We start from the raw sequence: 15000 nt of genomic DNA on the forward strand, positions 1-15000 counted from the left end.
AGAGGAGGAGAGAGGAGGCGAGGAGAGAGGAGGCATGGAGAGAGGAGGAGAGAGGAGTGAGGAGAGAGGAGGTGAGGAGAGAGGAGGAGAGAGGAGGCGAGGAGAGAGGAGGCATGGAGAGAGGAGGAGAGAGGAGGTGAGGAGAGAGGAGGTGAGGAGAGAGGGGGCATGGAGAGAGGAGAGAGGAGGTGAGGAGAGAGGAGGCATGGAGAGAAGAGGAGGAGAGGAGAGAGAAGGCGAGGAGAGAGGAGACGAGGAGAGAGGAGGCGAGGAAGAGACATGAGAAGAGAGGAGGCGAGGAGAGAGAAGGAGATAGGAGGCGAGGAAGAGACATTAGGAGAGAGGAGGCGAGGAAGAGACATTAGGAGAGAGGAGGAGAGGAAGAGACATGAGGAGAGAGGAGGCATGGAGAGAGGAGGCGAGGAGAGAGGAGGAGAGAGGAGGTGAGGAGAGAGGAGGAGAGAGGAGGCATGGAGAGAGGAGGCGAGGAGAGAGGAGGTGAGGAGAGAGGAGGAGAGAGGAGGCGAGGAGAGAGGAGGTGAGGAGAGAGGAGGAGAGAGGAGGCGAGGAGAGAGGAGGCGAGGAGAGAGGAGGTGAGGAGAGAGGAGGAGAGAGGAGGCGAGGAGAGAGGAGGCATGGAGAGAGGAGGCGAGGAGAGAGGAGGAGAGAGGAGGCGAGGAGAGAGGAGGCGAGGAGAGAGGAGGTGAGGAGAGAGGAGGCGAGGAGAGAGGAGGCGAGGAGAGAGGAGGAGAGAGGAGGCGAGGAGAGAGGAGGTGAGGGGAGAGGAGGCGAGGAGAGAGGAGGCGAGGAGAGAGGAGACGAGGAGAGAGGAGGCGAGGAAGAGACATGAGAAGAGAGGAGGCGAGGAGAGAGGAGGCGAGGAAGAGACATGAGGAGAGAGGAGGGGAGGAAGAGACATGAGGAGAGAGGAGGCATGGAGAGAGGAGGCGAGGAGAGAGGAGGAGAGGAGAGAGGAGGAGAGAGGAGGCGAGGAGAGAGGAGGTGAGGAGAGAGGAGGCGAGGAGAGAGGAGGCGAGGAGAGAGGAGGAGAGAGGAGGCGAGGAGAGAGGAGGCATGGAGAGAGGAGGTGAGGAGAGAGGAGGTGAGGAGAGAGGAGGTGAGAGGAGGAGAGAGGAGGAGAGAGGAGGTGAGGAGAGAGGAGGAGAGGAGAGAAGAGGAGAGAGGAGGAGAGGAGAGAGGAGGAGAGAGGAGGCGAGGAGAGAGGAGGCGAGGAGAGAGGAGGCGAGGAAGAGACATGAGGAAAGAGGAGGCGAGGAGAGAGGAGGTGAGGAGAGAGGAGGCATGGAGAGAGGAGGTGAGGAGAGAGGAGGTGAGAGGAGGCGAGAGGAGGAGAGAGGAGGTGAGGAGAGAGGAGGAGAGAGGAGGAGAGAGGAGGCGAGGAGAGAGGAGGCGAGGAGAGAGGAGGAGAGAGGAGGAGAGAGGAGGTGAGGAGAGAGGAGGGGAGGAGAGAGGAGGAGAGAGGAGGCATGGAGAGAGGAGGCGAGGAGAGAGGAGGCGAGGAGAGAGGAGGGGAGAGGAGGAGAGGAGAGAGGAGGCGAGGAGAGAGGAGGAGAGAGGAGGAGAGAGGAGGTGAGGAGAGAGGAGGTGAGGAGAGAGGAGGAGGGAGGAGGCATGGAGAGAGGAGGCGAGGAGAGAGGAGGCGAGGAGAGAGGAGGGGAGAGGAGGAGAGGAGAGAGGAGGCATGGAGAGAGGAGGTGAGGAGAGAGGAGGTGAGGAGAGAGGAGGTGAGAGGAGGAGAGAGGAGGAGAGAGGAGGTGAGGAGAGAGGAGGAGAGGAGAGAGGAGGAGAGAGGAGGAGAGAGGAGGCGAGGAGAGAGGAGGCGAGGAGAGAGGAGGCGAGGAAGAGACATGAGGAAAGAGGAGGCGAGGAGAGAGGAGGTGAGGAGAGAGGAGGCATGGAGAGAGGAGGCGAGGAGAGAGGAGGCGAGGAGAGAGGAGGGGAGAGGAGGAGAGGAGAGAGGAGGCATGGAGAGAGGAGGTGAGGAGAGAGGAGGTGAGGAAGGAGGTGAAAGGAGGAGAGAGGAGGAGAGAGGAGGTGAGGAGAGAGGAGGAGAGGAGAGAGGAGGAGAGAGGAGGAGAGGAGAGAGGAGGAGAGAGGAGGAGAGAGGAGGCGAGGAAGAGACATGAGGAAAGAGGAGGCGAGGAGAGAGGAGGTGAGGAGAGAGGAGGCATGGAGAGAGGAGGTGAGGAGAGAGGAGGTGAGAGGAGGCGAGAGGAGGAGAGAGGAGGTGAGGAGAGAGGAGGAGAGGAGAGAGGAGGAGAGAGGAGGAGAGAGGAGGCATGGAGAGAGGAGGCGAGGAGAGAGGAGGCGAGGAGAGAGGAGGGGAGAGGAGGAGAGGAGAGAGGAGGGGAGGAAGAGACATGAGGAGAGAGGAGGTGAGGAGAGAGGAGGCGAGGAAGAGACATGCAGCAGCTGTGACATGCAGCCAGATGTGACATGCAGCAGCTGTGACATGCAGCCAGCTGTGACATGCAGCCAGATGTGACATGCAGCCAGATGTGACATGCAGCCAGATGTGACATGCAGCAAGATGTGACATGCAGCCAGATGTGACATACAGCCAGATGTGACATACAGCCAGATGTGACATGCAGCAGCTGTGACATGCAGCCAGATGTGACATGCAGCCAGCTGTGACATGCCGCCAGATGTGAAATGCAGCAGCTGTGACATGCAGCCAGCTGTGACATGCAGCCAGATGTGACATGCAGCAAGATGTGACATGCAGCCAGATGTGACATGCAGCAGCTGTGACATGCAGCCAGCTGTGACATGCAGCAGCTGTGACATGCAGCCAGCTGTGACATGCAGCCAGATGTGACATGCAGCCAGATGTGACATGCAGCAGCTGTGACATGCAGCCAGATGTGACATGCAGCCAGATGTGACATGCAGCAGCTGTGACATGCAGCATCTGTGACATGCAGCCAGCTGTGACATGCCGCCGGATGTGAAATGCAGCAGCTGTGACATGCAGCAGCTGTGACATGCAGCCAGATGTGACATGCAGCAAGATGTGACATGCAGCCAGATGTGACATGCAGCAGCTGTGACATGCAGCCAGCTGTGACATGCAGCCAGATGTGACATACAGCCAGATGTGACATGCAGCCAGATGTGACATGCAGCAGCTGTGACATGCAGCCAGATGTGACATGCAGCCAGATGTGACATACAGCCAGATGTGACATGCCGCAGATGTGACATGCAGCCAGATGTGACATGCAGCATCTGTGACATGCAGCAGCTGTGACATGCAGCATCTGTGACATGCAGCAGCTGTGACATGCAGCAGCTGTGACATGCAGCCAGCTGTGACATGCAGCCAGCTGTGACATGCAGCCAGATGTGACATGCAGCCAGATGTGACATACAGCCAGATGTGACATGCAGCCAGATGTGACATGCAGCAGCTGTGACATGCAGCCAGATGTGACATGCAGCCAGATGTGACATACAGCCAGATGTGACATGCAGCAGCTGTGACATGCAGCCAGATGTGACATGCAGCCAGATGTGACATACAGCCAGATGTGACATGCCGCAGATGTGACATGCAGCCAGATGTGACATGCAGCAGATGTGACATGCAGCATCTGTGACATGCAGCAGCTGTGACATGCAGCAGCTGTGACATGCAGCCAGCTGTGACATGCAGCCAGATGTGACATGCAGCCAGATGTGACATGCAGCAGCTGTGACATGCAGCAGCTGTGACATGCAGCCAGCTGTGACATGCAGCAAGATGTGACATGCAGCCAGCTGTGACATGCAGCCAGATGTGACATGCAGCAGCTGTGACATGCAGCCGGATGTGACATGCAGCAGCTGTGACATGCAGCCAGATGTGACATGCAGCATCTATGACATACAGCAGATGTGACATGCAGCCAGATGTGACATGCAGCAGCTGTGACATGCAGCCAGATGTGACATGCAGCCAGATGTGACATACAGCCAGATGTGACATGCAGCAGCTGTGACATGCAGCCAGATGTGACATGCAGCCAGATGTGACATACAGCCAGATGTGACATGCCGCAGATGTGACATGCAGCCAGATGTGACATGCAGCCAGATGTGACATGCAGCAGATGTGACATGCAGCATCTGTGACATGCAGCATCTGTGACATGCAGCAGCTGTGACATGCAGCCAGCTGTGACATGCAGCCAGATGTGACATGCAGCCAGATGTGACATGCAGCAGATGTGACATGCAGCATCTGTGACATGCAGCAGCTGTGACATGCAGCAGCTGTGACATGCAGCCAGCTGTGACATGCAGCAGCTGTGACATGCAGCAGCTGTGACATGCAGCCAGCTGTGACATGCAGCCAGATGTGACATGCAGCAAGATGTGACATGCAGCCAGATGTGACATGCAGCCAGCTGTGACATGCAGCATCTGTGACATGCAGCCAGCTGTGACATGCCGCCAGATGTGACATGCAGCCAGATGTGACATGCAGCCAGATGTGACATGCAGCAGCTGTGACATACAGCCAGATGTGACATGCAGCCAGATGTGACATACAGCCAGATGTGACATGCAGCAGCTGTGACATGCAGCCAGATGTGACATGCAGCAGCTGTGACATGCAGCAAGATGTGACATGCAGCAGCTGTGACATGCAGCCAGCTGTGACATACAGCAGATGTGACATGCAGCCAGATGTGACATGCAGCCAGATGTGACATGCAGCCAGATGTGACATGCAGCAGCTGTGACATGCAGCAGCTGTGACATGCAGCCAGATGTGACATGCAGCCAGATGTGACATACAGCCAGATGTGACATGCAGCAGCTGTGACATGCAGCATCTATGACATACAGCAGATGTGACATGCAGCCAGATGTGACATGCAGCAGCTGTGACATGCAGCAGCTGTGACATGCAGCAAGATGTGACATGCAGCAGCTGTGACATGCAGCAGCTGTGACATACAGCAGATGTGACATGCAGCCAGATGTGACATGCAGCAGCTGTGACATGCAGCCAGATGTGACATGCAGCCAGATGTGACATACAGCCAGATGTGACATGCAGCAGCTGTGACATGCAGCAAGATGTGACATGCAGCAGCTGTGACATGCAGCAAGATGTGACATGCAGCAGCTGTGACATGCAGCCAGCTGTGACATGCAGCCAGATGTGACATGCAGCCAGATGTGACATGCAGCAGCTGTGACATGCAGCAAGATGTGACATGCAGCAGCTGTGACATGCAGCCAGATGTGACATGCAGCCAGATGTGACATGCAGCAGCTGTGACATACAGCCAGATGTGACATGCAGCCAGATGTGACATGCAGCCAGATGTGACATGCAGCCAGATGTGACATGCAGCAGCTGTGACATACAGCCAGATGTGACATGCAGCCAGATGTGACATGCAGCAGCTGTGACATACAGCCAGATGTGACATGCAGCCAGATGTGACATGCAGCAGCTGTGACATGCAGCAAGATGTGACATGCAGCCAGATGTGACATACAGCCAGCTGTGACATGCAGCCAGATGTGAGATGCAGCAGCTGAACGACATTCAGGTCTCTGCAGTTTTCATTATTAATGAATCTGTGCGTTGAAATGCGGAGAAAAGCCTGAAACTGGAAACTGCTGAAGTCACTCAAACACTAAACAAGAACAAACTGCACTCAGCTCAGAAACTTTAAGGGCGTTTTCGCGCCTAGAGACTGAAGATAGCGGCTGCACACGATGCGCAGTTCATGGCGCTATCAGTCCCTGACTGCAGCGAATGTTTACAGGAAGTAGCTCTGAGTTTTGTAAAAAGCAAAGTCCAGCAGCGGACTGTACGTGGCAGCAGACAGACAGACAGCTGAGTGTCTCACCTCACCCGCACAGTGAGACAGGAGAGATAAGCGGGAGAGAAGCGGGCTGTCAGGCGGAGAGAAGCGGGCTGTCAGGCGGAGAGAAGCGGGCTGTCAGGCGGAGAGAAGCGGGAGAGAAGCGGGCTGTCAGGCGGAGAGAAGCGGGCTGTCAGGCGGAGAGAAGCGGGCTGTCAGGCGGAGAGAAGCGGGAGAGAAGCGGGCTGTCAGGCGGAGAGAAGCGGGCTGTGGCCCGGCTGTCTGCTCCGGCCATGCGGGGAGAGGAAAGAGTTTCTCCGCTGAAGAACTTCTTGGCTGGGGGAGTCGGTGGAGCCTGTCTGCTGCTGGCCGGACACCCGCTGGACACCATCAAGGTGACTGTTGCTGCTGCTGCACAGTAACTGCAGCTGGAAAGCGACACTACTGTATTTGTATGTTGTAGAGCAGCAACACTAACATTTCTTTACTCCTGGTTTCCTGTGGTTTAGTGCTCAGAGAGTCAGATCAGATTAGTGAGATTATCCATAAATCAGTTTAGAAAGTCACCGCGAGGCAGCTGCTCACCCGAGTCTGTTAGAAATGTTTAAGTTGCATTTGAAAAGCCCAATATCACAAATCACCAATTAGCTTCAAGGGGGCTTTACAGTCTGTAACACAACATCCTCTGTCCTCAGATTCAAATAAGAAAAAACTCCCTAAAAACACTTTAATGTGGAAAAATGTGTGAGAGCTCAGGAAGAGCAGCAGAGACACATTTATAATCACACAGGAGGCTGCAACTAACCATCATTTACATTATCTACAGTTGTGTTTAATTAATACAATAAATTAATACATGTCATTATAAATTATAATGTAAAGCCCAACAGGATCTTTATCCAAAACCCAAAGATGTTCAGTTTAATATCACATAAAGAAAATTAAAATCCACATTCAGACTCTTTGACTCAAGTTCCAGCTGCAGCACAGCTGGACAGATGCAGCACAGCTGGACAGATGCAGGATTTACAGCATCTCATGACACACATGCAGACATATCATCATCAACATGTCAACGATTATTTCAGCCTGATGTGATGATCAAACAGACTTTCATAATGTGTGATGTCGACTTGGTTTGTGTCTTAATTTGAGCTGAAAAAGCTTTATGGAGTTTGAAAAGCTCTGTAATTTATATCATAAATAAAAAATACAGACATCGTTCATCTGACGTCCAATGAACAGAGACTAAAACGTCTAAAACGTCTCCATCACGACGAAGCTTAGTCACAATTCTTGAGAAAAACAAAGTCAATGGATCCTCATCAAAACTATGAGTCTATATAGATATATATACACACATATATACATATAGCCTATATATGAGTGTATATATATCTATATGTGTGTGTGTGTGTGTATATATAGATATATATACACACATATATAGGAGTGTATATATATATATATATACACTCACATATATAGGCTATATCAGCCTCAGAAATCCAGTCTTAGTGAAAATATGAAATTTATCTACAGGCGAGCAAACTATTCAACAGATATAGAATAAAGTTTCTGATAAATAATTAACGATAAATGAATATTTAATATTTAATTGGATTTAAAGGAAATTCATATATTCACTAGAATTTGTACCAAATTACAAATTCCAGGAAATTTTCTGGCAAATGATTTGGAAAATATGAACCTTTAGTGTGAACTGCTTTCATTTAGCTTTTATTTATCAGGTTATTGATTACACAACGACCTGCTGTCAAATCAATGATTATGCAGAATGTAAGAAAATTTATCAAAATGCATAATAATAATAATAATAATAATAATAATAATGATAATAATAATGATAATAATAATAATAATAATAATAATCCATTCTATGTATAGAAGACTTTAGTGTTTTAGTATCTGATGTGTCTGTCTGTGACCTCCCTGCTGTTTATCAGCCGACGGGTGTTTCCCTGTTTGCCTTATCGCAGAGCTTCAAACTGTCCCAACACACTGTGTGTGTGTGTGTGTGTGTGTGTGCGTGTGTGTGTGTGTGTGTGTGTGTGTGTGTGTGTGTGTGTGTGTGTGTGTGTGTGTGCTCCAGGTGAGACTACAGACGCAGCCCAAAGCTTCCTGCACTCAGTATGTGCTCTACACAGGAACATATGACTGCTTTCGCAAGACCATATCTAAAGAGGTGACAACACACACACACGCACACACACACACACTCACATGCACACACGCACACGCACACACACACACACACGCACACATACACACACGCACACACACACACACACACATACACACACACACACACACACATGCACGCACGCACCTTGTACTTGTGTCCTTTGAAGGACATTCATTGTGTAATGCATTCCTGCCCCCCCCCCCCCAGCTAGCTGTTTGCAGTCTTGTCTTTGTTATTTACACTGAGGGTCAAAAGTCTGAGACCTCATTGAAAAATAAAAGCACACATAGATCTGATGAGTTCACTTCACCTTGTAAAGGAAGTCTTACTGTATGCACACAATAACGTGTGTGTGTGTGTGTGTGTGTGTGTGTGTGTGTGTGTGTGTGTGTGTGCAGGGGGTCCTGGGTCTGTATAAAGGGATGGGGGCTCCCCTGGCAGGTGTGGCTCCAATGATGGCCATCAGTTTCTTTGGCTTCGGTTTGGGAAAACAGCTGCAGCAGAGAGATGCAGGAACACCGCTGACGTACGTACACACACACATGCACACACACACACACACACAGTGTGTCTGTTACAGTGAGTGTGTGTGTGTGTGTGTAATACCTGGAATATTCAGTCTATATATAACCCCCCCGGCTGCCTTTCCAGTCCTTATATATACGTACGTACTGATGTCTCACGTGCTGCAGACGACTTCTGTCTCACTCTGCAAGAATGTTCAGTGCTCGTGTTCCTCAAAAACACCCTTACTGTAAAACTGTAAACTGTAAACTGTAAACTGTAAACTGTCTGTCGGCCGTTTGCTGATCCTCTGACTCTTCCTCTAGCTCCTCTAGCGCCACCATGACGTGTGCGGACTGCTGCTGCTCTTCACTCTCACTGCTGTTGTCAGCCTGCTTTCCAGCAGCAGAAGGCAGGTTTTTATACAATATACTGACATTTATTCTGTTCTGTTCAGGCACACTCAGCTCTTTCTGTCCGGCTGTCTGGCAGGAGTCTTCACTACAGTGATCGTGGCTCCAGGAGAGAGAATTAAATGTTTACTGCAGGTACAGAAACTACAGCCAAACATTTGACATGTTTACATCCTCACTTCCAAATTCTTCAGTTTATGTTCAAACACTATTCATACGGATCATAACCACACTGAAATACATCTATCAACCATTAAAACTACATAAACACAATAAAACAGTGATGTAATAAAGATCCTCATGTGCTGCCTGTTGTGTTTTTATCTCACTGTGTCTGACTGACACATGAGTTGTTGTGTTTGTGTGTTTGTGTGTAAAATGAGCTGCTGTGTGTTGGTAAAGTTCAACATGTGACTCAGTGTTGAACCAATCAGAAGAAACTGTAATCTACTGTATGTTTCACACACACACACACACACACACACACACACAGATATGTTATGATCTATCCAACACACACAAGTGTAATGTGTAACCTTACTATCTGCAACCTAATGTGCAAATGTAGCTGCCAGGTTAACAAGCTTGTTGCATCTGTGAGTCATAAACAGGAAGTTGTGTTTCAGGTGCAGGCAAGCAGCGGACAATCGAAGTATGCAGGTCCGCTGGACTGTGCGATCCAGCTGTACAGGGAGCAGGGCCTCCGCAGCGTCTACAGAGGGACCGTACTCACGCTCATCAGAGGTGAAACACCTGACACCTGCACTGTGAACTCTGTGTGTTTGTTGACTTTACAGCCTCATGTTTGCTCTCTCTGTCTCAGATGTGCCTTCTACTGGTCTCTACTTCCTGACATATGAATACCTCAAACACTTCCTGACTCCTGAGGGTCAAAGGTGAGTCACCATGGTAACAGTGAGGATGTTTATAGAGTTATAAAGGTGCTTCTAAATGCTGTAAACCTCATGTGTGGTTTTCTGTGCATCTGTATGTCAGCGTTTCTCAGCTCAGCACTCCCAACATCCTCCTGGCTGGAGGTGTTGCAGGGATCCTGAACTGGATGATCGCTCTTCCACCTGATGTCCTCAAATCCAACTTTCAGACAGGTGAGAGGTGATAGCGTACAGCTCTACACAAGCTCTACACAAGCTCTACACAAGCTCTACACAGGCTCTACACAGGCTCTACACAGGCTCTACACAGGCTCTACACAAGTTCTACACAAGCTCTACACCAGCTCTACACAAGCTCTACACAAGTTCTACACAAGCTCTACACCAGCTCTACACCGGCTCTACACAGGCTCTACACAGGCTCTACACAAGTTCTACACGAGCTCTACACCAGCTCTACACAAGCTCTACACAGGCTCTACACAAGTTCTACACAAGTTCTACACAAGCTCTACACAAGCTCTACACAGGCTCTACACAAGCTCTACACAGGCTCTACACAAGCTCTACACAGGCTCTACACAGGCTCTACACAAGCTCTACACAGGCTCTACACAGGCTCTACACAAGTTCTACACAAGCTCTACACAGGCTCTACACAAGTTCTACACGAGCTCTACACAGGCTCTACACAGGCTCTACACGAGCTCTACACAAGCTCTACACAGGCTCTACACAAGTTCTACACGAGCTCTACACAGGCTCTACACAGGCTCTACACGAGCTCTACACAAGCTCTACACAGGCTCTACACAGGCTCTACACGAGCTCTACACAAGCTCTACACAAGCTCTACACAGGCTCTACACAGGCTCTACACGAGCTCTACACAAGCTCTACACAGGCTCTACACAGGCTCTACACAGGCTCTACACAGGCTCTACACGAGCTCTACACAAGCTCTACACGAGCTCTACACGAGCTCTACACAGGCTCTACACAGGCTCTACACAGGCTCTACACGAGCTCTACACAAGCTCTACACAAGCTCTACACAAGCTCTACACAGGCTCTACACAAGCTCTACACAGGCTCTACACGAGCTCTACACAAGCTCTACACGAGCTCTACACAACCTCTACACAGGCTCTACACAAGCTCTACACAAGCTCTACACAAGCTCTACACAAGCTCTACACAGGCTCTACACGAGCTCTACACAAGCTCTACACAAGCTCTACACAGGCTCTACACAGGCTCTACACAAGCTCTACACAGGCTCTACACGAGCTCTACACAGGCTCTACACGAGCTCTACACAAGCTCTACACAAGCTCTACACAGGCTCTACACGAGCTCTACACAAGCTCTACACAAGCTCTACACAAGTTCTACACAAGCTCTACACAGGCTCTACACAGGCTCTACACGAGCTCTACACAGGCTCTACACGAGCTCTACACAAGCTCTACACAGGCTCTACACAGGCTCTACACAAGTTCTACACAAGCTCTACACAGGCTCTACACAAGTTCTACACAAGTTCTACACAAGCTCTACACAAGCTCTACACAGGCTCTACACAAGCTCTACACAGGCTCTACACAAGCTCTACACAGGCTCTACACAGGCTCTACACAAGCTCTACACAGGCTCTACACAGGCTCTACACAGGCTCTACATAGGCTCTACACAAGCTCTACACAGGCTCTACACAAGCTCTACACAAGCTCTACACAAGCTCTACACAAGCTCTACACAAGCTGTATACAGGCTCTACACGAGCTCTACACGAGCTCTACACAGGCTCTACACAAGCTGTATACAGGCTCTACACAAGCTCTACACAAGCTCTACACAAGCTGTATACAGGCTCTACACAAGCTCTACACAAGCTCTACACAAGCTCTACACAAGCTGTATACAGGCTCTACACAAGTTCTACACAGGCTCTACACAAGCTCTACACAAGCTCTACACAAGCTCTACACAAGCTCTACACGAGCTGTATACAGGCTCTACACAGGCTCTACACAAGCTCTACACAAGCCCTACACAAGCTCTACACAAGCTCTACACAAGCTGTATACAGGCTCTACACGAGCTCTACACGAGCTCTACACAGGCTCTACACAAGCTGTATACAGGCTCTACACAAGCTCTACACAAGCTCTACACAAGCTCTACACAAGCTGTATACAGGCTCTACACAAGTTCTACACAAGCTCTACACAGGCTCTACACAGGCTCTACACGAGCTCTACACAGGCTCTACACGAGCTCTACACAAGCTCTACACAGGCTCTACACAGGCTCTACACAAGTTCTACACAAGCTCTACACAGGCTCTACACAAGTTCTACACAAGTTCTACACAAGCTCTACACAAGCTCTACACAGGCTCTACACGAGCTCTACACAGGCTCTACACGAGCTCTACACAGGCTCTACACAGGCTCTACACGAGCTCTACACAAGCTCTACACAAGCTCTACACAAGCTCTACACAAGCTCTACACGAGCTCTACACGAGCTCTACACAAGCTCTACACAAGCTCTACACAAGCTCTACACAAGCTCTACACAAGTTCTACACAAGTTCTACACAAGCTCTACACAAGCTCTACACAGGCTCTACACGAGCTCTACACAGGCTCTACACGAGCTCTACACAGGCTCTACACAGGCTCTACACAAGCTCTACACAAGCTCTACACAGGCTCTACACAAGCTCTACACAAGCTCTACACAAGCTCTACACAGGCTCTACACATGCTCTACACAAGCTCTACACAAGCTCTACACAAGCTCTACACAGGCTCTACACAGGCTCTACACGAGCTCTACACGAGCTCTACACGAGCTCTACACAGGCTCTACACAGGCTCTACACAAGCTCTACACAGGCTCTACACAAGCTCTACACAAGCTGTATACAGGCTCTACACAGGCTCTACACAAGCTCTACACAAGCTCTACACAGGCTCTACACAGGCTCTACACGAGCTCTACACAGGCTCTACACGAGCTCTACACAAGCTCTACACAGGCTCTACACAGGCTCTACACAAGTTCTACACAAGCTCTACACAGGCTCTACACAAGTTCTACACAAGTTCTACACAAGCTCTACACAAGCTCTACACAGGCTCTACACGAGCTCTACACAGGCTCTACACGAGCTCTACACAGGCTCTACACAGGCTCTACACAAGCTCTACACAAGCTCTACACAAGCTCTACACAGGCTCTACACAGGCTCTACACAAGTTCTACACAAGCTCTACACAGGCTCTACACAGGCTCTACACAAGCTCTACACAAGCTCTACACAAGCTCTACACAAGCTCTACACAGGCTCTACACAAGCTCTACACAAGCTCTACACAGGCTCTACACAAGCTCTACACAAGCTCTACACAAGCTCTACACGAGCTCTACACAGGCTCTACACAGGCTCTACACAAGCTCTACACAGGCTCTACACAAGCTCTACACAAGCTGTATACAGGCTCTACACAGGCTCTACACAAGCTCTACACAAGCTCTACACAAGCTCTACACAGGCTTTACACAAGCTCTACACAGGCTCTACACAAGCTCTACACAGGCTCTACACAAGCTCTACACAGGCTCTACACAAGCTGTATACAAGCTCTACACAAGCTCTACACAAGCTCTACACAGGCTCTGCACAAGCTCTACACAAGCTGTATACAGGCTCTACACAGGCTCTACACAGGCTCTACACAGGCTCTACACAAGCTCTACACAAGCTCTACACAGGCTCTACACAGGCTCTACACAGGCTCTACACAAGCTCTACACAAGCTCTACACAGGCTCTACACAAGCTCTACACAAGCTCTACACAAGCTCTACACAGGCTCTACACAAGCTCTACACAGGCTCTACACAGGCTCTACACAAGCTCGACACAGGCTCTACACAAGCTCTACACAAGCTCTACACAAGCTCTACACAGGCTCTACACAGGCTCTACACAGGCTCTACACAAGCTCTACACAAGCTCTACACAAGCTCTACACAGGCTCTACACAAGCTCTACACAGGCTCTACACAGGCTCTACACAAGCTCTACACAGGCTCTACACAGGCTCTACACAAGCTGTATACAAGCTCTACACAAGCTCTACACAAGCTCTACACAGGCTCTACACAAGCTCTACACAAGCTCTACACAGGCTCTACACAGGCTCTACACAGGCTCTACACAAGCTCTACACAGGCTCTACACAAGCTCTACACAAGCTCTACACAAGCTCTACACAGGCTCTACACAGGCTCTACACAGGCTCTACACAAGCTCTACACAGGCTCTACACAGGCTCTACACAGGCTCTACACAAGCTCGACACAGGCTCTACACAAGCTCTACACAAGCTCTACACAGGCTCTACACAAGCTCTACACAAGCTCTACACAAGCTCTACACAAGCTCTACACAGGCTCTACACAAGCTCTACACAAGCTCTACACAGGCTCTACACAAGCTCTACACGAGCTCTACACAGGCTCTACACAAGCTCTACACAAGCTCTACACAGGCTCTACACGAGCTCTACACGAGCTCTACACAGGCTCTACACAGGCTCTACACAAGCTCTACACAGGCTCTACACAAGCTCTACACAAGCTGTATACAGGCTCTACACAGGCTCTACACAAGCTCTACACAAGCTCTACACAGGCTCTACACAGGCTCTACACAGGCTCTACACAAGCTCTACACAAGCTCTACACAGGCTCTACACAAGCTCTACACAGGCTCTACACAAGCTCTACAGAAGCTCTACACAGGCTCTACGCAGGCTCTACGCAGGCTCTACAAAAGCTCTACACAAGCTCTACACAGGCTCTACACAAGCTCTACACAAGCTGTATACAGGCTCTACACAGGCTCTACACAAGCTCTACAGAAGCTCTACACAGGCTCTACACAGGCTCTACACAAGCTCTACACAAGCTCTACACAGGCTCTACACAAGCTCTACACAGGCTCTACACAGGCTCTACACAAGCTCTACACAAGCTCTACACAGGCTCTACACAAGCTCTACACAGGCTCTACACAGGCTCTACACAAGCTCTACACAGACTCTACACAGGCTCCACACAAGCTCTACACAGACT

General features: G+C 50.2%; 1 protein-coding gene and 1 long non-coding RNA gene across 5 annotated transcripts in view; one reads left to right on the forward strand and one right to left on the reverse strand.

Annotated features, from left to right (window-relative positions):
- LOC137185234 (uncharacterized) overlaps positions 1–15000 on the reverse strand; it is a 94357-nt gene that overhangs the window by 11241 nt on the left and 68116 nt on the right. The window lies entirely within an intron of this gene.
- The window catches only part of si:dkey-150i13.2 (mitochondrial carnitine/acylcarnitine carrier protein), an 11911-nt gene continuing 2459 nt past the window's right edge, over positions 5549–15000 (forward strand). The window contains exons 1-8 of one of the 4 annotated variants that reach the window (XM_067593580.1): positions 5557–6001; positions 6068–6226; positions 7945–8037; positions 8436–8563; positions 8999–9089; positions 9581–9698; positions 9778–9850; positions 9951–10060. In XM_067593580.1, coding sequence (XP_067449681.1) covers positions 5783–6001; positions 6068–6226; positions 7945–8037; positions 8436–8563; positions 8999–9089; positions 9581–9698; positions 9778–9850; positions 9951–10060 — 991 coding nt within the window. In that variant the 5' untranslated portion in view covers positions 5557–5782. Of the gene's footprint in view, positions 6227–7944; positions 8038–8435; positions 8564–8998; positions 9090–9580; positions 9699–9777; positions 9851–9950; positions 10061–15000 lie in introns of all 4 variants that reach the window. The other 3 variants (XM_067593581.1, XM_067593582.1, XM_067593579.1) reach the window with 3 other exon arrangements.

This window comes from Thunnus thynnus, chromosome 6 (genome assembly GCF_963924715.1).
Source record: "Thunnus thynnus chromosome 6, fThuThy2.1, whole genome shotgun sequence".
Classification (NCBI taxonomy): Eukaryota; Metazoa; Chordata; class Actinopteri; order Scombriformes; family Scombridae; genus Thunnus; species Thunnus thynnus.